The sequence below is a fragment of the Urocitellus parryii genome, chromosome 15 (genome assembly GCF_045843805.1).
Source record: "Urocitellus parryii isolate mUroPar1 chromosome 15, mUroPar1.hap1, whole genome shotgun sequence".
In the NCBI taxonomy this organism is placed as follows: domain Eukaryota; kingdom Metazoa; phylum Chordata; class Mammalia; order Rodentia; family Sciuridae; genus Urocitellus; species Urocitellus parryii.
The window spans coordinates 42,747,462-42,772,999 of record NC_135545.1 but is presented as its reverse complement, the minus strand read 5'-3'; the positions used below and the strand labels follow the sequence as shown (position 1 = coordinate 42,772,999).

Sequence of the window (25,538 nt, the reverse complement as noted above, 5' to 3'; positions counted from 1 at the left end):
ATAAAATACCAAGGATCTGAAGCCTACCCCTCAGGTGAAACATGACTTCACTGAGTAATGATGACATCACAAGCCTCAGTTTCCATGGCAGGTTAACGTTAGGAATCTTCTCTACTAGTTCTCTACAAGACACCAGAGTGTCTGGTTGCTTCAGAGAATATGTCTGACCGGATATTCTATATTCAGTCTAACTTTTCCTCCTGGGAGAGCAGTACAGCAGGTAGGCCTAGGCCAGGTATCTGTAATGGAGCCCTTAGTAAACACACAATCTCACTGGACTGCCACACATTACTTTTGGGTTTCCCCATCACACCTCAGAACTTCCCTAGCTATGAGTCAGACCAATGGTCTGGTGCTCCTACAAGGACCCACAGTGTTTCTGTTCAATGCTGAGGGCAAGTGTTCAGAAAGGTGCTAATCTTTATCAATCTAGCCTTCCCCTTTAGCTTCCCCCAATGCTTCCTTCAGAGCACAGCACACTGGTACACACCTATAGTCCCAGCTGCTTAGGTGGCTGAGTGGAAAGATCACCTGAGCCCAGGAATTGGGCTCCAGCATCTGGGCGGGAAACAATGAAACCTAGGCAACTGAGTGAGAGCATTTATCACCAAAACAGAAAGGAGGCTTCATTCTCAGATCCTTTCTTAATAAGAGTCTTACAGAATCCCAGTGTGCTTTTGTTATCCAGGGAAATTGGAGCACAGACCAGGCACCTTTACCATACTGTCATGGACACACACACGGATCCCCTCCACACACATCCCAGTCTGAAATGCTGAGAAAAAGGGTGTTCTCATGCAGTTGGGAAGAGCAGAGGGCTCTGGGAAGAGGTGAAGTGTTACAGAGACTGGAATTCTGTGGAAATAATGTCTCAGGAAGTGGATGCGAGAAGGCTGTTGACCCTGTTTTGGTACCCAGAATTTGCATCTCAATCTCGTAATCCCTCTTCCCTAATATATGGCCTTGAGAAAGTGGTGGAGTGGTGCCCAACTATTGTTTCAGCTACTCAGGAGGCTGAAGCAGGAGGATCACATTAGCTCAAGAGTTCAGGGCCAGTCTGGGGAAACACCATCTCAAAACACCATGTCAAAAAAAAAAAAGAAAAAAAGGCATCAGAAAAATCTATAAAAACTAGCCTAGAATTCAGTGTGTCGAAACAGACTGTAACAATGTGTCCAGGAGGAGCTGCCAGTTAGGAAGAGTTCTAAACAAATTTATATTATAATATTTTTTAAACCTTGAAAATTATTTCCATTAAAGCCTCAGAAAAGACAGATCTTTTTTTTTTTAATATTTATTTATTTAGTTTTCGGCGGACACAACATCTTTGTATGTGGTGCTGAGGATCGAACCCGGGCCGCACGCATGCCAGGCCAGCGCGCTACTGCTTGAGCCACATCCCCAGCCCATGAAAAGACAGATCTTAAAAAATTTCTCTCAGTTGTAGAAGAGAGAGACTGAGGGAGGGCTGTTTGAGATAATTTTGAGGTTTGACTGTTCTGTTGCTTCCACTGGCTCCACAGAACTCAAGTACTTTGACAGGCACAGCATCCATAGAGGTCACGGGCAAAGGCTGTGTTTAGGATGCCAAGCAGAGAAGAGGGCTTCAGTCAGAAACAGGAAGCAACAGGAGAGCGAGGTCCTGGGGGCAGAGTGTATAAAGAAGAAGCAATTAATCAGTTCTGATTTTCTTTCCAGCAACAGTGCCTCCCATGTCTCTTTCTACACCTGCATACTACCATGTTCTCTACCAAGGATGTGGAGAAACACAGGTGGGCTGGCATGGGTGGCTACCAGCCCTATGGAGATGCTGCCTTGTCCACTCCACCAAAGGCCAAAGAAGAGAAGCCAGCCCAGAAACCAAACCAGAGAGGCAGAGGGGCTCCCAAGAAACGATGAGCTCCAGCAGAAGCAGAAAAGACCCTGGGTTGCCCTAGGCCCAAATTTCGTGCCAAGAAACCACTGTCACAGAAGCTGGCTGGCTGAGCTGCTCAGTAGACAGGACATTTATTTACCTAGGACATTTAAGGAATCATCTTTGTTTTTAATTCTAATTCCTGTATTTTTTTAAAGAAATAAAAAATTTGGGACTGAAGTTGTGGCTCAGTGGTAGAGCACTCGCCTAGCTTGCACAAGGCACTGGGTTTGATCCTCAGCACCACATAAATGTAAAATAAGATATTGTGTCTAACGAAAACTTAAGAATAAATATTTTTTTAAAAATTTACTGTTGCTGTTGTGTTAATCATAAAGTTATTCAAATACACAAAAATTTGAGAGAGAAGCTCTGCAGATGGTTGCAAAGGATTTACAATGTTGTCACAGAGAGGGCCTTGGTCTAACTTGCCATGAGGAACTACTGCAGCTTATGCTGGTATCTTCAGAGTTTGACAGAGATTGCATCTGTATTTAAAAGCCATCCTTGGGCTGGGGCTGTAGCTCAGTGGTAGAGCACTTGACTAGCAGGGATAAGGCATTGCGTTTGATCCTCAGCACCATATAAAAAAGGAAAGTTATTTAAAAAGTATATAAAAAAAGTCATCTTTATACTCCTTCTCACTGGTTATCATTCTTCTTTGTAAACATACTCTTCCCAAGATTTCTAAGGACATTATCAAAACCATTTTCCTTCCATTTTCTTTTGTCCATCTGGAGTATACTGGAAATTAATAACAGGCTGCTCTACCTTTGACCAAGATACCCAGCACTTTCTATTTTTTATTTGGAGACAGGGTCTCAGAAATTGCTCAGGCTGACCTCAAACCTCCAAGTGGAAGGCCTCAGCCTTCCATGGAGCTGGAATTATTAGCATGTGCCATCATACCTCACTCTCTTTACAATTTTCTTATTATTCAATTTCTTTAGTTGTCAATGGATCTTTATTTCACTTATTTGTTTTTATGCAGTGCTGAGAATCGAACCCAGTGCCCCACACATGTAAACACTCCAACACTGAGCCACAACCCAGCTCACTCTTTACAATTTTCTACATTTCCTGTCATCTAGACAATGCAAAGAATTACTTTAATAATCACTGTGTTGGGATAGAGTAGTAGAGAAGAGAATCTTTAAAAATCTGAAGGAGAAAAACAAATCCAATAAATATATTATACACAACACATACTAATGAGTGCTCACAGGATGTGCTCAGAAGGTTTAATTTCAGTTGTTACACTTTAATTTCATATGTAAGGATGACAGATTCAATCGGAGAGAACATTAACTCACCACAGATTGCCAGGCACAGTGGTGCATACCTATACTCCAGTAGTTCAGGAGGGAAAGCCAGGAGGAACACACGTTCAAAGATGGCCTCAGCGACTTGGTGAGATTCTGTCCCAAAATAAAAAATAGAAAGGTCTGAGGTAGATCTCATGGTTAAATGTCCCTTAGTTCAATCCCTGGTACTAGGGAAAAAAACACTATTTTTGAGAATTGGGAGAGTGGAGGAGCCACTACCTCTGCATATGAGATACAAAGGTTAGAGAGCTCACGATACAAACTTTAGAGGCCTCAAGGAAGCCTGGGCACTCACCAAGCTCTATTTGTCCTTCACTTCACTCACAATCCAGCCCTTCCTTATGGGATCACAGGGTCAAAAATTCAAGCTCACTCCCCTGCCACAGCAATTTTCCACAATGGAATTTCCTTCTTTTCTTTTTCCTTTTTTTCAATAGACAATACATTCAAAATAAAAGAGGTTCAAAAGATATTTTTAAAAAATTTTACTGTTTTTTCCAATTAGAGAAGAGACTTTTTTAATATTTATTTTTTAGTTGTAGTTGGGCACAATATCTTTATTTTTATTTATTTATTTTTATGTGGTACTGAGGATCGAACCCAGGGCTTCACACATGCTAAGTGATTGCTCTACCTCTGAGCCACCAGCCCGAGACTTTCAATCTCCACTTTTTTTTTTTTTTTTTTAGTACTGGGGTCCTTTATTATACCCTCAGTTCTTTTGGAGACAGGGTCTACCCAAGTTGCTGAGGTGGGCCTCAAACTTGAGATCCTCCTGCTGTAGCTCCTGGAGTCACTGGAATTATAGGTATGTACCACTAGGTCCACCTAAATCTATACTTTTTAAAAATATTTTTTTAGTTGAAGTTGAACACAATACCTTTTATTTATTTATTTATTTATTTATTTAAATGTTTATTTTTTTAGTTGTAGTTTGACACAATACCTTTATTTTATTTATTTATTTTTAATTTTTTTATATTTATTTTTTAGTTGTAGTTGGACACAACACCTTCATTTCACTTGTTTATTTTTTCATGTGGTGCTGAGGATCAAACCCAGGGTCTCAAACGTCGTGTGAGGCCGAGGCGAGCGTTCTACGCTGAGCCACAACCCCAGCCCCTATTTTATTTATAAATTTTTATGTGGTGCTAAGGATCAAACTAGGGCCTTGTCTGTGTTAGGTAAGCGCTCTACCACTGAGCCACAACCCCAGCCCCTATTTATTTTATGTAGTACTGAGGACTAAAACCAGAGCCTCACACAGAGCACTCTACCACTGACCAAAACCCCAGCCCTAAATTTATACTTTTTATGCAGCTTCCTTTTTGAACCACGAGAAAAAAGCAGATAGTTAGCCAGCATGTGCCACTACAGCATACTGCTTGGTATCTGTTCTGACTGGCTAGTACCAGTTACTAATTATTTTAAATAGCACCTCTGGAGTGTAAATTTACTACCCACATAAGATGAAATAAAACTCAACTTTCCTTCCCCACACCAAGCCAATGTCCTTATATTCTTCTTTGACTTTCCAAATATACTGTGTAAGTAGGGCCCTCTGTTTTTTTTAAGCAGGCAGGCAGACATTCTGAAGCCTCCTTACCTAAAGCATTGGTGTCAGGATGGGTGACTCCTCAGAGCATAGTAGCTGACTTTGGACAATGGGCCAGGAGGACATCTACTAAGTCTACACTGTCGACTTTCTGCTCACCCTACAACAAGGTTCCCAGTGACATCACTGCAGGAGTCCCCTCAGCAACCTCAACCTGCTTTTAATATCTGCTCCAAATCTGTCCTTTCTTTAGCTCCTGATTACAGATAAAGAACAAGAATCCCAGGGGGCTGGGGTTGTGGCTCAGCAGTAGAGCACTGGCCTCGCATGTGCGAGACCCTGGGTTCAATCCTCAGCACCACATAAAATTTAATAAGTGAAATAAAGGTATTGTGTGCAATTACAACTAAAAAATAAATATCAAAAAAAAAAAAAAACAAGAATCCTGTTTCCTGGCTGCCAGTCTACCCTCCCTGAACCCCAACCACTTATCCCACTATCCCACACCCAACAATTTGCTAGCCAAGTCCAAGTAACCAGACCTCTAGTCTTTTGCCATGTATCCTCCAGATACATGGCTTCCCTATCAAAAAAAAAAAAAAAAAAAAAGGCCAAAGATACCCGAAGTCCAAGTCCAGCTGATCTGATCCCAATTAAAGTTTGTGATCCTATGCTCTTTTGCTTCCTCTTCATCTCCCATTCCCCAGTCCTCTGATGAAAATGAGCCATTCACAGTTCTGTCTTCACTACCTAGGGGCCTCCATGCTCCTGCACATGGAAATCTTTTCATACTGTCTATATCTCTTCCTCAAGGACCACATTTCCTCATCAGAAACAAGTTTAAGGGCTCCCTTCCACTCTGTTCTCAGGCTTACCATAGCCTTCTGATCTGATCTCTTATGATACGACATTTATACTGCATCCTTTATAATCTTAAATGTATGTATGTCTCAGTATTATTTATGACAAGACAAAGCCCTGTTCATATTATTTTTTCTTTGCTTTTTTTTCCCTTAAACGGTACCTGAGGTTGACCCTGGGGCCTTGTACATGCTAGGCAAATACTTTACCACTGAGCTGCATCCCCAGTTCTTTTATTGTTTTATTTTGGGACAGGGTCCTCCTAAGTTGCCTGGGATGGCTTCATATTTGCAATCCTCCTGCCTCAGCCTCCAAATAACTGGGATTACAGGCATGGACCATCATACCTGGCCCTGTTCCAGTTTTGCCCATTGATTCACTGACAGACTTTCAAGCATTTTCCCCATCCAGTTCAGGATCTAGTCCAGAACTGGGTATTGTACCTAGCCATCATGTCTTGTTAGCTTCCTTTAATCTCCATAGGATACTTCTGATAAATATAAAGAAATCAATTTACCTTGGTAGAATATTCTTTTGGACAGCCCACGTTGATGTCAATACCACCTACATTATTTTATCTGGAAAAACATGAAAAGAAAAAAGGCAATGATCATTCAAACTGAAAGAAGATGGTAGACTCAAAAGCATGCATGGGTCAGTGCTCATGAACCTCTCACTGTGTCTCTGAGTCCATGAAACACACCACCCTCAATGACAGACTTCATCTGAACAGAGTTCCAGAGGAAAGACAAAATGTCTACACACTTTGTAAAAAAGCACCACGATCCCTTTAAAAAAAAAAAAAAAAGCACTCAAGATTTCTAAAAAAGCACCTAGAAATGTCCAGAACAAGAGAAAAGAGTGATAGAGTCCTTACAACTCTAACATAAAGTTTAACTACCTGGGTGCAGTGGTGTATACCTGTAATAACCCCAGGGGCTCAGGAGGCTGAGAAAGAAAGATCACAACTTTTTTTTTTTTAGAATTTTTTTTTTTTTTTAATATTTATTTTTTAGTTCTTGGCGGACACAACATCTTTGTTGGTATGTGGTGCTGAGGATCGAACCCGGGCCGCACGCATGCCAGGCGAGCGCGCTACCGCTTGAGCCACATCCCCAGCCCGAAAGATCACAACTTTGAAGCCAGCCTCAGCAACTTAGCGAAGCTCAAAGATACTTAGTCTTTTTTTTTTTTTTTTTTTTTTGAGACCCTGTCTCAAAATACAAAATAAAAAGGGCTGGGGATGTGCCTCAGGGATTGAGTACATTTGAGTTCAATCCCTGCTACCAAAAAACAAACACAAAAACAAAAAATTAAGTATTTTAATTACTATTAAGGAATCTAATTCCTTTGATAGGAATTAAATATAGTCTACACAAAAGCAAACACTACAACATGAATAATCAATGCTATGGATGAGAAAAACAAATATAGAAGTCATGCCAAACAGAAAATCCCTTTAATTAAGTAAATTAAATCTGAGACTGGAGACATGTAACAGACTGTGACAGCTTGATTTCCATAATCTGTCTCCAATACTGTAAGTACTCAGGAATGACCCTTTGAAAAATGGTCAAGTCTTCAGGAAGTCCCTGCTGTGCAAAGTAGCTCAGGCACTCAATAGTGATCAGCACAAGACCCAAGTAATGAAATCCAGGAGAGAGGAAGACTTAGGAGGACACTTGACATTAGGGTCTCCTACCATCTGGAAGACCACCCTGCTCTGTTCTCTTTCATAGGTGTAGAAGATGACTCGGTCATCAGGGGCCACAAAATCCACTGTTCTGAGCACCTCTGCAAGAAAACACAAACACATGGGATGCAAGTTCAGACTTGCCTAAGCCCTGGCAGTGAACACAGTCAAGTATAACCTTGAGATAAAAATGGATCATAGATGTTTCCTTCAAAATAAGTATGAACTGAGAGGCATTTAAGGTGCTGATGATGGTCCATCTCACGATCCAGGTAATGGATGATTCATTTTATAATTATTTGTTAAACTGCATGTTTGGATTTTATGCACTCTTTCTGCGTGATTACTAGTACTTTATGATTTTTTGAAATACTGGAAAAAAGGTACATACACTGAACTTTGTGTTTCAATATTGGTCCAAACTGTACCAAAAGATGGCCCTTTGAGGTACATACAGCGAGTGATGATTTCATTTTAAAAGAAATTTTTAATTTGTTCTAATTAGTTACACATGACATTCAAGTAATAATTTCTTAATTACTTAGAGCGTGTCAGGAAACTGGAGTGGAGGAACACCCTGTTTCAGTCAGTCAATCTTCACTATTATCTGAAGTTGCACATTTTTAAACGCATCTATTCAGTAAAATTGATTTATAACCCTAAATTAATACATGTGTTTTCAGTCACTCAGAGATCTATGCTAAATGACAACAAATTTGAGTCACCTGACATACACATCTCTTGTTGAGGTCAAAAAAGGTGCCACTCATCCCCTTATTTGAGCTCTCATACTGTAAAATCATGTCCTTTTTATGGCATATTTAGTCCTTTTTTTGTATTTTTGTGCTTTCTGTTAGAGATCTCACTGTTTAAAATGGCTCTGCTTGGAGCCACAGGGCTGAAGTTCTATCTAGTGCTCTTAAGCACAAGAAGGCTGTGATGAACCTAAAGGACAAAACATTTCTGTTCGATAAGCATTGGGTAGGCATGACCATATAGTGTCATTGGCTCTTGAGTTCAGATTAACGAATTAATGGTATATTGGCTAGAGCTGACGGTATAGCGACACAGTCAATCTCATGCTTAGTATACACAAGGCACTGGGTTTGATCCCTAGTGCCTAAATAAATAAATAACATGTCTTTGAACAGAAACACACGTAAAATAAGTTTAGGTGCTGATCAGATAATGAAAATATGACAACAGGCTAGCAAAAATCTAATCTTGTATTTCCCCTAGGGTCATTTGGTTCAGTAGTCATGAACTGATTTTAGTGTTTTCAGCAACTTAATAGAACATTAACAACTTAATAGAACATTACTTGCCTGTCATGTCATTACTTTCCTTCTTAATGAAGCTACTACCATGATTAACTTTTGAAGATGACTACTCTAATAAAAAGATAATACATGGGGCTGGGGATGTGGCTCAAGCGGTAGTGTGCTCGCCTGGCATGTGTGCGGCCCGGGTTTGATCCTCAGCACCACATACAAAGATGTTGTGTCCGCCGAAAACTGAAAAATAAATATTAAAAATTCTCTCTCTCTCTCTCTCTTTAAAAAAAAAGATAATACTTGGCAGATGGGTGAATATGTGTATCTTGAAGGCTGTTTAGAGAACTAAGATCTCTAAAGTATGTAAAGCATTTCCTTAAATGGAATCTGTAATTACATTCTGGCATTAAACAGATTAGAAGGCTAAAAAGACTAGGGTGAACACAATGACATGCTGGGAGAGGTAAATGAACTGATCCCTCCCAGAGACAGCTCAACACTGGCACAAGAAGTGTAAGAGAACCACAAAAACTTGGGTGTATTTATGACAACGTTTATCAATAACAGCAAAATACTGAAACCCCAATAAAGGCACTAGAGAAAGCAATTCTAATGTATGCAACATGCAAAATTGTCCAAATAGAAAAGTAAGTGCCAAAGCAGTATGTGTGACAGGATCCCATGGAAAGGGGCCATAGATATAAACAAGTCATATTTTTGTATATTACAGTATTCAAAGCATACATGTAGGAAAACCCACATTATTCCCCTTTATGCTTAATTCTTGTTGTTGTGGTGGTGGTACATGGGAATGACCCCAGAATATCATGAATGCTGGGGAAGTTCCTATCACTGAGCTACATGCAAAACCCTACAATTAACCTTTCTTTTTGGTACTGGAGATTCAAACTAGGGGTAATTTTCCAATGAGCTACATCCCTAGGCCTCTTTATTTTTAATTTTGAGACAGGTCTTGCTAAGTTGCTGAGGGTAGCCTCCTGCCTTAGCCTCCTGAGTCACTGGGATCACAGAAGTGTGCCACTGTACCCAGCTTGATTAACTCTTTAAGTATGAGATTATGGAGGATTTTCATTTTCTAGGTTTTATGGATTCATAATATTGAATTTTTCATAATATATAAAATGTAAATAAAAGAGAATTTGACAAAATTGAGTCATGACTTTTTGTGAAATATCAAGATTTGATATATATATGTGTATATGTACATACGTATGTATTAGAAACCTCAAAGATTACCACAACTCTAATCAAAGCAGAATCAGCCTCATCAATAAACTAGAAGAAAAACCTCAGTTCACCACAAGCAGTTCCATTTGCACAGGGCTTAAGGTGTACAAACTACTACTACTCCTTATCTTATTTCGTCTTCACTTTAACTGTACAATTTAAGTAAGCTAAGGCTCATAATTTTCATTTGACTGATAAGAAATTGTGATAGAAAGAAGTCACATAACTTGCTCAAGTCACAGCCAGGCCAAGTACTGAAGCCATCCTGACTCCAAGGATCCTAAGGTCCCTTCCCTATATGAAACATGGTCATTTCTTTTTAATATATTTTTAGTTGTAGATGGACACAAAATCTTTATTTATTTATTTTTACGTGGTGCTGAGGATCAAACCCAGTGCCTCACATGTGCAAGGCAAGTGCTCTACCACTGAGCCACAACCCCAGCCCCAAGACATGGTCATTTCTATGTCACCAAGACATTCTTAGCCTGCTTAATTTCAGGCTTTAGGTGGAGAACAATGACTGCTCTCAAGGGAGCACATGATCCACACAATTACATTATGCAGCCAGGCAGGAACCTGGGCAGGGGCAGTAGTAGTATCCCTTGAGCCTAATGGGCATACATTTGATCCTCCTGGGGCCAGGGCTGGACTCACCCTGTCTCAAAATAAAAAAATAAAAAGTACTAGGGATATAGCAAAGTGGTAGAGAGCATCCCTTAGTTCAATCCCCACTACCACACACACAAAAAATAGAAAAATTAATATTGACATTTCCAGATAAACAATGATATCATTAGGATGGCTACTATTTTAAAAAGAAAATCATAATGTGTTTTTGAGGATGTGGAGAAACTGGAATCCTTGTGCACTGTTGATGGGAATGTTACAAAAGGGTGCAGTCATATGGAAATTGATAAAGACATTCCTCCAAATATTAAAAAAAATAAACTACCATGCAATAATCCCACAATTGCACTCCTGGGTACATATTTAAAAGAACTGAAAGCAGAGTCTCCAAGAATGCTTGTACAAGCTTGTTCATGGCTGTCCTATTCACAAATCACAAGAGGCAGAAGCAACCCAAATGTCCACCGATGAGAAAATGGATAAACAAATGTGGCAGACACATATAATGAAATATTATTCAGCCATAAAAGAAGAAAATCCTGTCACAGGCTATAACATGAATGATCTTTTAGGACATTATGCTAATTAAAATAAACCCATCAATGTTGGGCCTGGTGGCATATACCTGTAATCACTGCCAACATAGGAGCCTGATGCAGGAGGATCACAGATTTGAGGCCAGCCTCAGCAACTTTAATGAAACCCTAAGCAACTTAGTGAGACCTTGTCTCAAAATTAAAAAAAAAATTAAGGGGTTGGAACATAGCTTAGTGGTGAAGCACTCCTGGATTCAATCTCCAGTAGTTACAAATTAAAACAAAATAAGCCCATCAAAAACTTACAGAACATTCATCCAAATAGTTTACTTTCTAAACAGAAAGGTGGTGACCGGCAGCTAGGAAGAGGAGAAAAGGAAGGTGCTGTTTAATGGGTATAGAGTTTCAATTTTGCAAATGAAAAAGTTCTGGCGATTTATTTCACAACAATGTGAATATACTAATACTACTGTTCACTTAAAAAATGGTTAAAATTTATACATTTTATGTGTTTTTCCTCAATAAGAAAAAAAAATTTTTAAATCTTCAGTGCTAGGATTGAATCCAGGGCCTCATACACATGCTAGTATCTAATTGCCCTTCCACTGAGCAATACTCCCAGCACAGAAAAATACTTTTTTTTTTTTTTTTTTTTTGCAATGCTGGGGATTAACCCAGGGCCTTTCAAATGATAACAAGCACTCTACCACAAGGGAGGAAAGTTTTTTTTTTCTTTTTAATCACCCTGGTACCTGTTAAAAACACACTGCCTTCTCTCTTGATCCCACTTATTAAAAGGTTTAACACTAACTTCTGTCTTCTCAGTTCCTGCAACTGGAGTCCCATGTTATTATAAAAAGGAATAGAAATGCAACCTCTGGGGAATTCCTGGAAATTTTACAGTGCAGACCCTAGGGAAGAAGGACTACTGCTCTTTCAACTAAGACTCATCTTCCAGGTGCTCAGGACTCTATGGGTTAAGGAAGTGCCTGCATGCTGCTCTACCCCTAGGTTCTATACCAGGTAGGTGGACTAGTTAGTTAGCAAATCCCACAGTTGAGTCTCTATCTGGTTCTCCCAGAAAGAACATACAAGCAGCACATAGTTGGCCTGCAGAGCAACTCTTGGAACCACCAGGAGGCACCAGGCACCACATTATGCCATGACCAGGTCTCAAGGCCCAGTTCCCAGCCAAATACCTAAGGCAAGTAGGAGCCTAACTGCCTATCATCTTCTCTCCGTAGGAGTTAGGACTCTGTGGAAGAACAAGGTTATTTTTTTTTTTTTTTTGGTGTTGGTGGTGGTATTGTTTTTTGATACCAGACATTGAACCCACAGGCCCTTTATCACTGAGCCACATCTCCCACCCTTTTTTAAATATTTTATTTAGAGACAGGGTATCACTGAGTTGCTTAGGGGCTTGCTAAATTTCTGAGGCTGGCCTTGCACCCACAATCCTCCAATCTCAGCCTCCTGAGCTGCTGGGATTATAGGCGTGCATCATAGCGCCTGGCAGGATTAGATCTTCTCTATTCAGAGACCCCTTGTTGGTTCAGAGGCTATGCCAAGTCTCTCACAGTGAAGTACCTAAAACAAAATTAATGTGTTTAAATTAAATTTCCTCAGCTCCGAACTTGAATAGGACCCTGAAAATAAGAACTGGTCACATTGATTAGGAAAACTTTGCCCAATTAGAAGGGCCACATATTAAAGTCATCACATAAATCCTGAGCTCTTAACCTCTAAAGGGCTTGAAAACAACCCTAAGAATTCTAAAGAATTAGCCATGGAGGATCTGGATCCTCACAACAGAGTTCTGATTTCAGTGGCAGCTCTGCTTCTATTGCCCAGCTTCCCTTTCGTGACCCCTCACTGGCACAAACTGATGGTCCAGTGCTGTCAATGAAGCATAGCTGCCTATGGGCACTGCTATGTGAGAGACATTGACCCTTCCTCCTTGTATTATACTGTCCATCACTCTCAGAGAAATCAAGTCCATTTTCTGGGGCTCATGAAAACTAAAGCCCAAGGTGGATGAATAATGTAGGCACTATTGCCTTTTTCTCAATTTTAACTACCTCTAGAACTTTGCCCCAGAACATGCTTAGGCCTTTGTCATCCTGAACTAAGAAATCTCCCTTTCTGCCTCCCACCTAAAACCTCTGGAGAACATGTGCCCCATTCCTCCAACCCTCCCTCTCACTTCACCTTGCCAGAGCCTGGAAACCTCAGCCCCTGACCTGCTGCAAGTACCAGCATCCCAATCCCCACCAGGCAACTCAGATCTCCTTCCTATAAGGCTGCAAGTTAGCACTACATAGCATGCATAGCTGCCAGGCAAACATTTAGGTTTTTAGACTCCATGTAAACAAAAACACAACTTCTTACATTAGTCAAGTCCCTACAAACCAAACTCTTCTCTTTTTTTTAATTTTTAGTTGTATGGACACAATACCTTTATTTTATTTTTTTATGTGGTGTTAAGGATTGAACCCAGTGCCCCATACATGAGAGGAAAGCATTCTACCACTGAGCCACAACCCCAGGCCCTCAAACCCTTCTTGCCACCCTCATTTCCAACAAAAGACTGCCTTCCTACAAGTTTCATCATACAAACCCTTGGCTTCCCTCCTGTTTCACCACTTTTCCCCTTGCCTCCTTGGCCCATCTCAGACAAGGGCAGGACCCACCACCTCACCAAGAATCCTTTGGGGAACTAGGGTTGTGGCTCAGTGGTAGAGTGCTCACCTAGCATGCATGAGGCACTGGGTTCAATCCTCAGCACCACATAAATGTAAGATATATATATTGTGTCCACCTAAAACTTAAGAATAAATGCTTTTTAAAAAAGAATCCTGTGGGCTGGGGATATAGCTCAGTTGATAGAGTGCTTGCCTTGCATGTACTGGGTTAAATCCCCAGCACCACACAAAAAAAAAAAAAAAAAAAAAAGAATCCCATACCCTAAAATCAGACATGAAGACCAATGGAATCAATGGAATAGAAAAAAAGGCGCCAAAATCATACCTTGGAGAAAAGATAGGTTCTTCAACAAATGGTGCTAAGAAAACTGGAAATCCAAATGTAGTAGAATGAAATTGAACCCCTATCTCTCACAGTGCACAAAAATCAACTCAAAGTGGATCAAGTACCTAGGAATTAGACTAGAGACCCTGCACCTACTAGAAGAAAAACTAGACCCAACCCCAAATCATGTTAGCTTAGGAAATGACTTCCTCAACAAGACCCCTGAAGAACAATCAAGAATCAACAGAGGGCTGGGGATGTGGCTCAAGCGGTAGCGCGCTCACCTGGCATGCGTGCAGCCCGGGTTCGATCCTCAGTACCACATACAAAGAAAGATGTTGTGTCCGCCGATAACTAAAAAATAAATATTAAAAAATTCTCTCTCTCTCTCTCTCAGGAAAAAAGAATCAACAGAAAGGATGGTATCAAACTAAAAAGTTTCTTCACTATAAAGGAAACAATCAAGAACATGAACAGAGAACCTTCAGAAAGGGTGAAAATCTTTATCACTTGTACCACAGATAGAGCTAAGAACTCAAAAAACATAACACCACAAAAACAAATAACCCAATCAATACATGGGCAAAGGAACTGAATAGGCACTTCAGAAAAGAAGAAAAACAAATTGTCAAATATATGGAAATATATTCAACATCTCTAGCAAAACTGAGAAATGCAAATTAAAACTACAGAGAGATTCCATCTCATCCAGTCAGAATGGCAATTATAAAGAGTACAAGTAACAATAAATGAAGGCAAGAATGTGGGGAGAAAGGTACTCACATATATTGTTGGTGGGACTGCAAATTGGTACAACCACCAAAAAAGCAGTATGGAGAATCCTTAGAAATCTTGGAATGGAATCACCAATTGACCCAGTCATCTCAGTCAGTCTATACCTAAAGGACTTAAAATCAGCATACTAGGGGCTGCAGCATACTAGGGGCTGGGGTTGTGGCTCTGTGATAGAGCACTTGCCTAGCATGTGTGAGGCACTTGGTAATAAAATAAATGGAGATAAATAAATAAACATCTTTAAAAATCAGCACACTGCAGTGACACAGCCACATCAATGTTTAAGCAGCTCAAGTCACAAATAGCTAAGCAATTGAACCCACCTGGGTGTCCTTCAACAAATAAAAGGAAAAAGAAAATGTGGTATATACACATAATGGAATATTACTCAACCATAAAGAATAATGAAATTATGGCATTTGCTGGTAAATAGATGGTACAGGAGAATATCATGCTAAGTGAAATAAGCCAATCCCAAAACACCAAAAGCGAAATGTTTTCTCACGTATGTGGATGCTAACCAGCAACAGTGGAAGGGGGGGGGTGGAGGAGAAATATAAATCCATTGGATTAGACAAAGGGAAACAAAGGGAAGGCAGGGTGGGGTGGGGGAGGAGGGGAGAATTAATCAGACATAACTTTCCTAGCCTTATATTGAATATAAGGCCACGATAACTCCACATCATATGCAACCACAAGAATAGGATCCTAATTAGCATAAGTTATACTCCATGTATGTATATTATACAAAAATACACTCTCCTGTCATCCAAAACAAAAAAGAACAAATTTAACAAAAAAAAAATTTCTGTGTCCTAGGCTGAGGATATAGTTCAGTCCCAGAGTGCCTGCCTAGCTATGCAAAGTCCTGGGTTTCACCCTCAGCACTGCCAAAAAATAACAATAAAAAAAATCCTGTCCCTGGTTGGGGATGTAGCTCAAGTGGTAGCACGCTCACCTGGCATGTGTGAGGCACTGGGTTCGATCCTCAGCACCACATAAAAATAAAGATATTGTGTCCACCTAAAAAAAAAAAAAAAAAAAAAAAAAGAACTAAAAAAATAAATATTAAAAAAAAATCCTGTCCCTGACCTGGGGCTGTACCTTAGTGGTAGAGTGTTCGCCTTGCTCGTGTGAGGCACTGGGTTCAATTCTCAGCATCACATAAAAATAAATAAACAAATAAAGATATTATTAAAAAATCCTGTCCCCTCCAAAAGAAATTAAAAAAAAAATCTACTCCACTTCACCACTGGCCTTACCCATCACCTCTGGTACCCACCTCACTTCTAACTCCTCCCTTCTTCTTATTCCTCAAACATGCAACTCTTCTATAAATATCTCACTTCACCCTACTTCCTTCACCTCAAGCCACCTGCCTATACTTTTTCTACGCTTAACCTCTTAAATCCCTGAAGTGGTAGCCAGCAGTCCTTTTTCTGATTCCTTGTTTACTATTCATCCTTAAGTCTCTAACTCCTAACCTGTCCCCAGTCACCTCATTCTCACATATACCACTACCAGTCTTCTTGCAATTGGATCTCTCTATACCATCTGACATTGTTTACAGACCTGAGTTTGGCCTTCTCTGACAGTAAGCTCTTTTTAATTTGCCTATTTTCTCACATTTTTACTTCTCACATTGATTCCTGTTCCCAAACACTCCTACCCAGGACTAGGGTGTTTCCCCAAGTCCACTCACAGACCTTCCCTAATCTCTACACATTTTATCTTAGAGTAACTGTGGATTCACATGCAGCTGTAAAGATGTGAGAGAGATCCTAGACCCAAGTACCCTTTACCCAGTTTCCCCAATGGCAACATCTTAAGGATAACACAAAATCACAATCAGGACACTGACACTGACACAGCACGATCCCATCACTACAAGGATTCTTCCCATTGCATTTTTTTAATATATATATATATTTTTAGTAGTAGTTGGACACACTATCTTTATTTTTATTCATTTATTTTTATGTGGTGCTGAGGATCAAACCCAGCACCTTGCACATGCTAGGCGAGCACCCTACCACTGAGCCACAACCTCAGCCCCCCATTGCCTTTTATAGCCACAGTCATCCTACCCCCACTACCAATGGCTGTTAAAGATGAAAGGATCTTAGATGGGGGTGTAGCTCAGCAGTGGAGCACTGGCATGCACAGAACTTCGGGTGCCATCTCCAGCACAGCAAAAAAAAAAAAAAAAAAAAAAAAAAAATCAGAAGTACCTGGATAGTCTCTTAAACTTTTCACTCATTAGGAAAACATGAAGATTAAGAAAAGCTCTCCAGGGGCTGAGGCTGTGGCTCAGTGGTAGAGTGCTCAACTAGCATGTGTGAGGCGCTGGGTTCGATCCTCAGCACCTCATAAAACTAAATAAATAAAATAAAGATATTGTGTCCAACTAATCTACAACTAAAAAAAAATACTACAACTAAAAAATAAATATTAAAAAGAAAAGAAAAGCTCTCCAGGACTGGAGATGTAGCTCAGTTGGTCAGTTGGTAAAGGGATTGTGTTCAATCCCTAGCAAAAAAAAAAAAAAAAAGAAAAGCAGCAGCTAGCTTTCCAGATTAATTCTGATACATACTCAATTGAGAACCACTGCTCACATTCCTTCATCATCCAACATTAGCTACTCCTTTAATTCTATTTTTCCTGACAGATATTTTTGAACCTGGGTCTGAAGCCCTACTTTTCTCCAGAGCGGTCTGCAAGTGTATCTAATGGCCCACCAGCTATCACCACCAGAAAATCCTATGGCAACCAAAAACCAACCTCATCCAACTTCCTTAGCCTGATTCTGGTCCTTTTCCTCTTCTTCCTAACCTCCGAGTCCATTTACTGATGTACTGAATGTATGTTAGCTCCTACAGGGGCCACGGCACTTCCCCAACTTGATGCTCATCTACTCATCTCAGTAACCCAAATTCCTCTGTGCTGCCCAGGATGCTGGCCCTCAGTAGGGCCCACAGAACTCATCAGTGCCTGCCTGTTGCTCCCCTCCTTCAATGAACACCTGTGTGGGGAGTTCCCATCCTGCCTCCCCCACTCCTGACCATTCCCACATCCAAATGAGGAGGCTGCATTTTGTGGGAAAGCCCTCCCAGAAAACCAGGAGCACTTACCTCACAGTAAATAATGTCAGCTCCATAATCCAGGGCCAGCAGCCGCATTGGGAGAGTGCCGACCCGAACCATAGGGGCTAAGATGAGTTTGTTGTGGTAGCACAGAGAGACACTATTCACAATCATTCCTCCTCTGTTTCACCTGAAGAACAGGAAAATAAGGGTCAGAAATTCAAGTGGAAACAGTCCCTTCTCTTAGCAAGGACAGGTTTTCCTTTTTCCTTCCAACCCACAGTCATTTGCGTTCCTTTTGTCTGATCTTACAAAATATGCATGTTCAGTCATTCTTTAAGTGCTTAATCTCTGCCAGGTACTCTCCTAGTCTCTTGGAATACATTAGAACACAAAACAGACAAAAATTCCTGCTCAGCGAGCTTTCACGCTACTGGAGGAGCACAGACAAAAGTCACTAAAAAAAAGTCACTAAGCATAACAAGTAAGAAATAATTACAAGACAGATTTGGAAACTGGCTGAGCCCTGGAAGAGAAAGGAGCAGGGATTGGACTGCAAACATTGCTTTTCTTAAAGTGCAGCAATCTTATTTTTAGTTTTTTAGCTTTTTTTCTTTGTTTTTGTTTTGACACAAGGTCTCATTATATGACCCAGACTGGTCTCCAACTCCTGACTCAAGTGATTCTCCTGCCTTAGCCTCCCAAGTACTAGGGACTGCAAGCACTTGCCACCAGTCTTGGCTGGGTTGCAATTTTATTTATTTATTTATTTATTTACTTATTTGCTGAGGATTGTACCAGAAATACTTAATCACTGAGCTACACCCTCAGCCCCTTTCTATTTTTCATTTTGAGACAAAGTCTCACTAAGTTGTTTAGGGCACTGAGGCTGACTTTAAATTTTCAATACTCCTGCCTCAGCCTTCCAACCTGGTAGGATTGGGTTGCTATTTATTTATTTATTTTAGATGTTGATGGACCTTTATTTTACTCATTTATTTATATGAGGTGCTAAAGATCGAACCCAGTGACTCACACATGCTAGGCAAGTGCTCTACCACTGAGCCACAACTCCAGCCCCTGGGTTGCTGTTTTAAATAGAGAAATCAACACAAGTTCAATGAAAAGACAATTTTTTTTTTCCTGGGTGATGGGGGATGTTGGGGTTTGAAATCTGGGTCTCACATATGCAAAGTCCATACTCTACCACTGAGTTACTGACCCGAGCCCCAGAAGACAAGATTTAAACAAAGATTTGAGTTTGCTAAATTGGTCTCTAATAGAAGAATGCATAGCAGAGGCAACAGTCAGTGCTTCTCCTAAGGCAGGACCTTGTGTTGGTGGAATGGCAAGGAGAACAACATGATTGGATCACAGGAAAGAGAAGAGATAGTAACAGAAGTCAGATATGTGAAATAACAGCAGTAAGAAGATAAGAGTGAGTACCTGAGCCAGTAAAGGGTTGTAAGAGGAGGAGTGGCATGAGCTGACTGCTGTGTTAACAGCAAACTGTAGGGGACAAGGATTATCATAGAAAGACCAGTAGAAGGCAATCCAGTAATCAATGTGAGAGATAATGGAAGTTCAGACCAAGGAGCTGCACTGCAGTAAAGGTGGTAAGAAGAGGTCACATTCTAGGAATACTCTGAAGAGCCAACAGGAACAAAAACAAAATCAAAATCCTGTATTTAAGCGGTAACTACTGTTGATATTTTACTCTAATAATTAAGATCTCCTTGGGGCTGGGATTGTGGCTCAGCAGCAGAGTGCTCACCTAGCACACGCGGGACCCGGGTTCGATCCTTAGCACCACATTAAAAAAAAAACATTGTGTTGTGTCCATCTACACCTAAAAAAATAAATATTAAAAAAAAAATCTCCTTGAAAAAGTCCAAAGCTTACTAAGTAAATATGCTCTGCTCAGTTACTGATACTGTTCAGACTTGCTTTGTACTCCTAGGCCTACTCTGCCTCACTACGCCAACAAAAGACACCAATGACCTGAAAGTATCTACTAGATATTTATCTGATCACTTATTTTTCAATTATAGCAAGAGACATAGTGGAGCCCTACATCTTCCTTCTTCTCCCCCTCCTGGGCTTCCCTGACCCAGCACTCCTGGATCCCTCGACCTCTGTCCCCAACTGAAAACTCTCCTACACATATGAGGGTTTCTACTTAGTCTTAGGCCCTCTTCCATTCTTATTCCCATCATTAGCCCAGGTAAACTTATTTACTCACATGGCTTAAAATATCAGCTAACTGCTGGTGATCTGCAAATGTGCCCCTCCTCTGCCTGAACTAGGAGAATAGATCAGTGGTACAGGGCTGGCCTAGCATTTAGCATGAACAAGGCCTTGGGTTTCATCCTCACCACAAAATAAATAAATAAATAAGTTTTACCCCAAACCAATAATTAGTTTATTAGGCAAAAAGATAAACCACAAAAGAACAGGAATTTTGTTCACAGTTCACTCTTTCAACAGTACCTGCCACATGTGTAGTCTTAAAAATCTTTCTTTCTTTGTTTATTTTTTTCTTTTTTTTTGGGGGGGGGTACCAGGAATTGAAACTTGAACCCAGGGGCACTTAAGCACTGCCCCACATCCCAGCCCTTCTTATGTTTTACTTTGAAACAGGGTCTCCCTGAGTTGCTCAGGGCCTTGCTAAGTTGCTGAAGCTGGCTTTGAACTTGTGATCCTTCTGCCTCAGTCTTCAGAGCTGCCAGGATTACATGAGCCATCACGCCTAGCAAAAAATATTTCTAAAATCAATACATAAATGAATGACTAAATCATTATTACCTGAGATCCATGAAACATACTAAGCTCCTGCTCCTGGGAATTCACTTTTTTTTTTTAATAAGCAAATCTTTCCTATTTCCGAAGTAACTATTTAAGCCATGTGTTTCAGTAACAATTAGAGGTTATGCAATATCTGCTGTGAACATCAGGAAAAGAGAGAGACTTTAGGCAGTGTCTGATGATAGGACAAGAAATTAGGGACAATGGGCTGAGACAGACCCTTAAAACCTCTAACCCCTATAAGATTTTGAGGTAATTATATTATAAAGGCTCTAGTATAATGAGAAAGCAGATGCATACCTAATCAGTTAACCCTGCCCTGAATAATTGTACACAATTTTAATGCATGTATATACATATGTATTGTTCTTTTCTGATAATTATTTGTTTTGGTTTGGTGCAAGGGCACATGACAAAGGAGGAAACTTGTCAGGTCTGACATCCAAGGAGCTATTCAGACAAGAGCTCTATGTTTTTAGAAAGAATCATAAAAGTAGCATAGAAGGTAAATTGGAGGCAAACACCTATCATCCCAGCTACTTGGGAGACTGATAGAGGACTTCAAGTTCAAGGCCAGATGGCAATTTAGTTAGATACTGTTTCAACCTGAAATTTAAAAAGAGCTGAGGATGTAGCTTAATGGTAGTACAGCACTTGCCTACCATGTGTGAGTTTCTCAGTTCAAGGCTTCTCCACCAAAAGAAAAATTCTTTTAATGTTCAATACAGACAATTTTTTTTCTTTTCTTTTTCCTGTGTATATGTGTGTGTGCCTCTGTGTCTGTGTGTACTGCCAGAGACTGAATCCAAGGACTCCTGCTATGCAAGAGTGCTACCAACTGAGATATCCCACTAGTCTCAGGCACATTTATCTCCAGCATATTTTCAATTCACACTTGTTTGAATCTACAGATATGCAACCTGAAGATAGGAACGGCCAACACCTAGTGGTGAAACTAAACCACATATTCCACGTTAAGAACCTCCCATGTGGGGCTGGGGATGTGGCTCAAGCGGTAGCGCGCTCGCCTAGCGTGCGTGCAGCCCGGGTGGTTCGATCCTCAGCACCACATACAAACGAAGATGTTGTGTCCGCCGAGAACTAAGAAAAAAAAAAATGTTAAAATTCTCTCTCTCTCTGTCCCCCTCTCTCTCTCACTCTCTCTTTAAAAAAAAAAAAAAAAAAAAAAAAAAAAGAACCTCCCATGTGGGCTGGGGTTGTGGCTCAGGGGTAGAGCCCTCGCCTGGCACAGGGAGACCCTGGGTTCGATCCTCAGAACCACATACAAAAATAAACAAGTGAAATAAAGGTGTTGTGTCCAACTACAACTAAAAAATAAATATTTGGGGGGGAAAAAAAAGAACTTTCCATGTAATCAATTCACAAACATTTACCTTACCCCCCACCCCAGAACGTCAGACTACAAAGATCTGGCCCCCATTTTCAAAACTTTTCAGGAAGTATGACTAGTGTAACTCTCTTTTACAACTTAAACATCTGATTTTAATTCAAATATTCTGACTGACTAGGCCTATGAAGCTGATGACTTCTGGATCTTTAATGCTATCTGAGGAGTTACCAATGAGGACGTCAAACAAGATCTCAAGGGATGGGCACCCGATCTCCAGAAGACACCAGCACACCTGGCTGCTAGAGTGGTGCGTTCAGGATGGGAAGCTGGGAATGGTGACAAGGAAGCAGAGAGTTAAATTTGGCTTTAAAAATAATTTTTTTTTAATGTAAAGAAGAGATGTCACCACTTGAAAGCCTTATCACCTTACCTCACACTTCAGAGTAAAAATGAGTTAAAGGACACAACCTTCTATTGAGGGTTCTAAGCCAGAGTGGAGCGGGAATTGAGCCTAGATTTATAATTCCACACCCTCGTGTCAGTCCCCAGGCCTACCATTCATTCAGACGCTGGGAAAACACGTATTACCAGTATTTCCGCAGGGTCCATATCTGTGGAAACTTCGTGGCATCTCTCACCTTCAGAATTTACAAGGGGAGCCTGGCACTGAACAAACCATCAACAGGGGCAATGAGGACGACAAACAAGATCTCAAGGGATGGGCACCCGATCTCCAGAAGACACCAGCACACCTGGTCCATAGGACCAGGGCCCCACTGACGCCAGGTATTGCTACCCTATGCTCCAGCCTCCACCGCGCTCCCCACCCAAAGGCGGACTAGGTCTGGATGTCGCCATCGCGGTGCTGATCTACAGACCTAGCAGTCACTGAAATGTAGGGATCTTCCCCAATTTCTGACGCGTCTTCAGCTCCGCACCTTACTGAGCCGAGCCAGCCACCGTAGGCGAGGAAGCGACGCATACGTGACGTCACTGACGTGCGCCTCTCCAACAAGAAGGGCAACATGGCTATCGCGCGTCCGACGTTGGTGTTGTCTCTCGCCGCTCGGTTGCTGCAGGCGCCCCGCCGGGATCTGTCGGCCCGCGGTCCGGATGAACCTCTGACAGTGGTGCGCATTCCGCGGGCTTTACAGCGGCGGCAGGAACAGCGACAGAGCGGGCGTCGGACTGCCCAGCGGCCGCTGTTAGTAAGACCGGGACCGCTACTCGTCTCGGCGCGGCGGCCTGAGTTAAACCAGCCAGCGCGCCTCACGCTGGGCCGTTGGGAATGCGCGGCGCTCGCCTCGCGTGGCTGGAAGCATCGGCGCGCGCATCGGGACTATTTCTCCATCGAGCGCGCACAACTGGAAGCGCCAGCGCTGCAGGGCCTGCGGTCCGAAGGCAGCTTCGCGGACCTGGGTCTGGAGCCTGGGGTGCTGCGCGCACTGCACAACGCTGCTCCCGAAGTCGTTCGGCCCACCACCGTGCAGTCACGCACCATACCCCCACTGCTTCACGGCCACCACCTCCTTTGCGCCGCAGAAACGGGCAGTGGCAAGACTCTGAGCTATCTACTTCCGCTGATGCAAAGGCTTGTTGATCGTCCAGCTCTGGAAACCCACCGCAGACCTGCTCCTCGAGGTCTGGTCCTTGTGCCTTCCCGAGAATTAGCAGAACAGGTGCAGGCTGTGGCCCAATCGCTAGGCCGCTCGTTGGGCCTGCGGGTACAAGAACTAGGAGGAGGTCATGGCATGAGTAGAATCAGGCTGCAGCTGTCCAAACAACCTTCAGCACAGGTGCTAGTTGCCACTCCGGGGGCTCTATGGAAGGCCCTGAAGAGTCAACTGATCACCCTGGAGCAACTCTCCTTCATGGTGTTGGATGAAGCAGACACACTGCTGGATGAAAGTTTCCAGGACCTGGTGGACTACATCTTGGAAAAGAGCCATATAGCCCAAGGCCCAGCTGATTTACAAGACCCTTTCAATCCCAAAGCTCAATTAGTGCTCGTGGGAGCCACATTTCCTGAAGGTGTGAGCCAGTTGCTGAGTAAAGTTGGGAGCCCATCCTCTCTCACCACCATCACCAGTTCCAAGCTCCACTGCATTATGCCTCATGTCAGACAAACATTTATGAGGCTGAAGGGAACAGACAAGGTGACAGAGTTGGTACAGATCCTCAAGCAGCGTGACAAAACAGATAAGACTGGATGCTCAGGAACAGTCCTGGTGTTCTGTAACAGTTCTAGCACTGTGAACTGGCTGGGATATATTCTGGATGACCATAAGATCAAACACCTAAGGCTTCAGGGGCAAATGCCAGCCTCAATGAGGGCAGGTATCTTCCAGTGCTTCCAGAAGGGCTCCCAAGACATACTGCTTTGCACAGACATTGCTTCTCGTGGCCTAGACAGCACCCATGTGGAACTGGTTGTCAATTATGATTTTCCCCTCACCCTGCAAGATTACATCCACAGAGCAGGAAGGGTAGGCCGTGTTGGGAGCGAGGTGCCAGGCTCAGTCATCAGCTTTGTGACCCATCCATGGGATGTGAGCCTGGTTCAGAAGATTGAACTGGCAGCTCGTAGAAGGAGAACCCTTCCAGGACTGGCATCCTCAGTGAGAGAGCCTTTGCCTCAGCAAGCTTGATTTGGGCTAACTAAAATGGGATTCTGGATTAGGGATCTTTCCTGGTATCCTGGGTGGATGAACACACTTGTCACTTAGGCTGACCTTAATGCCCCTCAGGCCTGGTGAGCTGTTTGCAGCTTTGAAAGATAAGCTATGGGCCAGCAATGGAGCAATGGACCATAGTAACGTAGTCTTTCATATAAAATATGAAGAATAAAATGCATTTTAGTTTTTGTGATGTCATGATTTCTAGCAATAAATGATGCTTTTATGGGCCACCTAAACAAAAATTATTTTGGGGGAAGACTTCATTGTGTTCTGATAATTCATATGCCTAACTGCCACATGTAGGACAAAGAACCTGTTGAGTTTATTTTCTTTCTTTGCAATGCTTTGGAAAGCAACCTTTCTACCACTGAGCTACATCCCCAGCCTTATTGTTTCTTTTTTTTTTTCCCCAGTACTTGGTTTCACCCCAGGGCCACTCTACCTTTGGGCTATATCCCAGCTGACCTCCCTTTTTTTAATGCTTATTTGTGGTATTTGAGATTGAACCCAGGGGTGCTTTACCACTGAGCTACATCCTCGGGGTCTTGCTACATTGCTGAGAATAGCTTAAAAATTATTGGCCTCCTGAGTCCTGGGACTCAGACTTGCATGACCACACATGGTTTCTTTGCCTTTTTTTGAAAAAAGGAGTATGAAAGAATAATGTGTTAATTTTGTATTATGTCATTTTGTCTTAAACATGTTTCAAATTTTATGCTAAAATAGGCCTGTCATTCCTATTTTAAAAAGTCACCGTAGAAA

General features: G+C 41.8%; 1 protein-coding gene and 1 long non-coding RNA gene across 4 annotated transcripts; one reads left to right on the top strand and one right to left on the bottom strand.

The window, feature by feature from the left end:
* Positions 1 to 1,317: 1,317 nt before the first annotated feature.
* LOC144250387 (uncharacterized) lies at positions 1,318 to 23,058 on the bottom strand. 3 transcript variants are annotated; one of them, XR_013342473.1, is made up of 6 exons: positions 22,977 to 23,058; positions 17,991 to 18,132; positions 7,359 to 7,450; positions 6,174 to 6,234; positions 3,229 to 3,333; positions 1,318 to 1,642 (listed from the first exon to the last, which is right to left on the bottom strand). It is a non-coding gene; the product is annotated as an uncharacterized LOC144250387 (long non-coding RNA). The 3 variants fall into 3 exon arrangements; XR_013342475.1 differs by having other exon boundaries at positions 3,258 to 3,333; XR_013342474.1 differs by lacking the exons at positions 17,991 to 18,132; positions 22,977 to 23,058 and adding exons at positions 14,349 to 14,418; positions 14,848 to 15,158.
* A 29-nt stretch (positions 23,059 to 23,087) lies between these two features.
* On the top strand, positions 23,088 to 24,961 carry LOC144250384 (putative ATP-dependent RNA helicase DDX28). The gene has a single exon (XM_077793168.1). It carries the CDS (start codon positions 23,124 to 23,126, stop codon positions 24,744 to 24,746), a length of 1,623 nt encoding a protein of 540 aa, XP_077649294.1. The 5' UTR covers positions 23,088 to 23,123; the 3' UTR covers positions 24,747 to 24,961.
* Positions 24,962 to 25,538: the final 577 nt, after the last annotated feature.

Bases quoted from the DNA above. Each gene is read 5' to 3' on its own strand.
- LOC144250384 (XM_077793168.1), top strand. From the start codon at position 23,124: ATGGCTATCGCGCGTCCGACGTTGGTGTTGTCTCTCGCCGCTCGGTTG.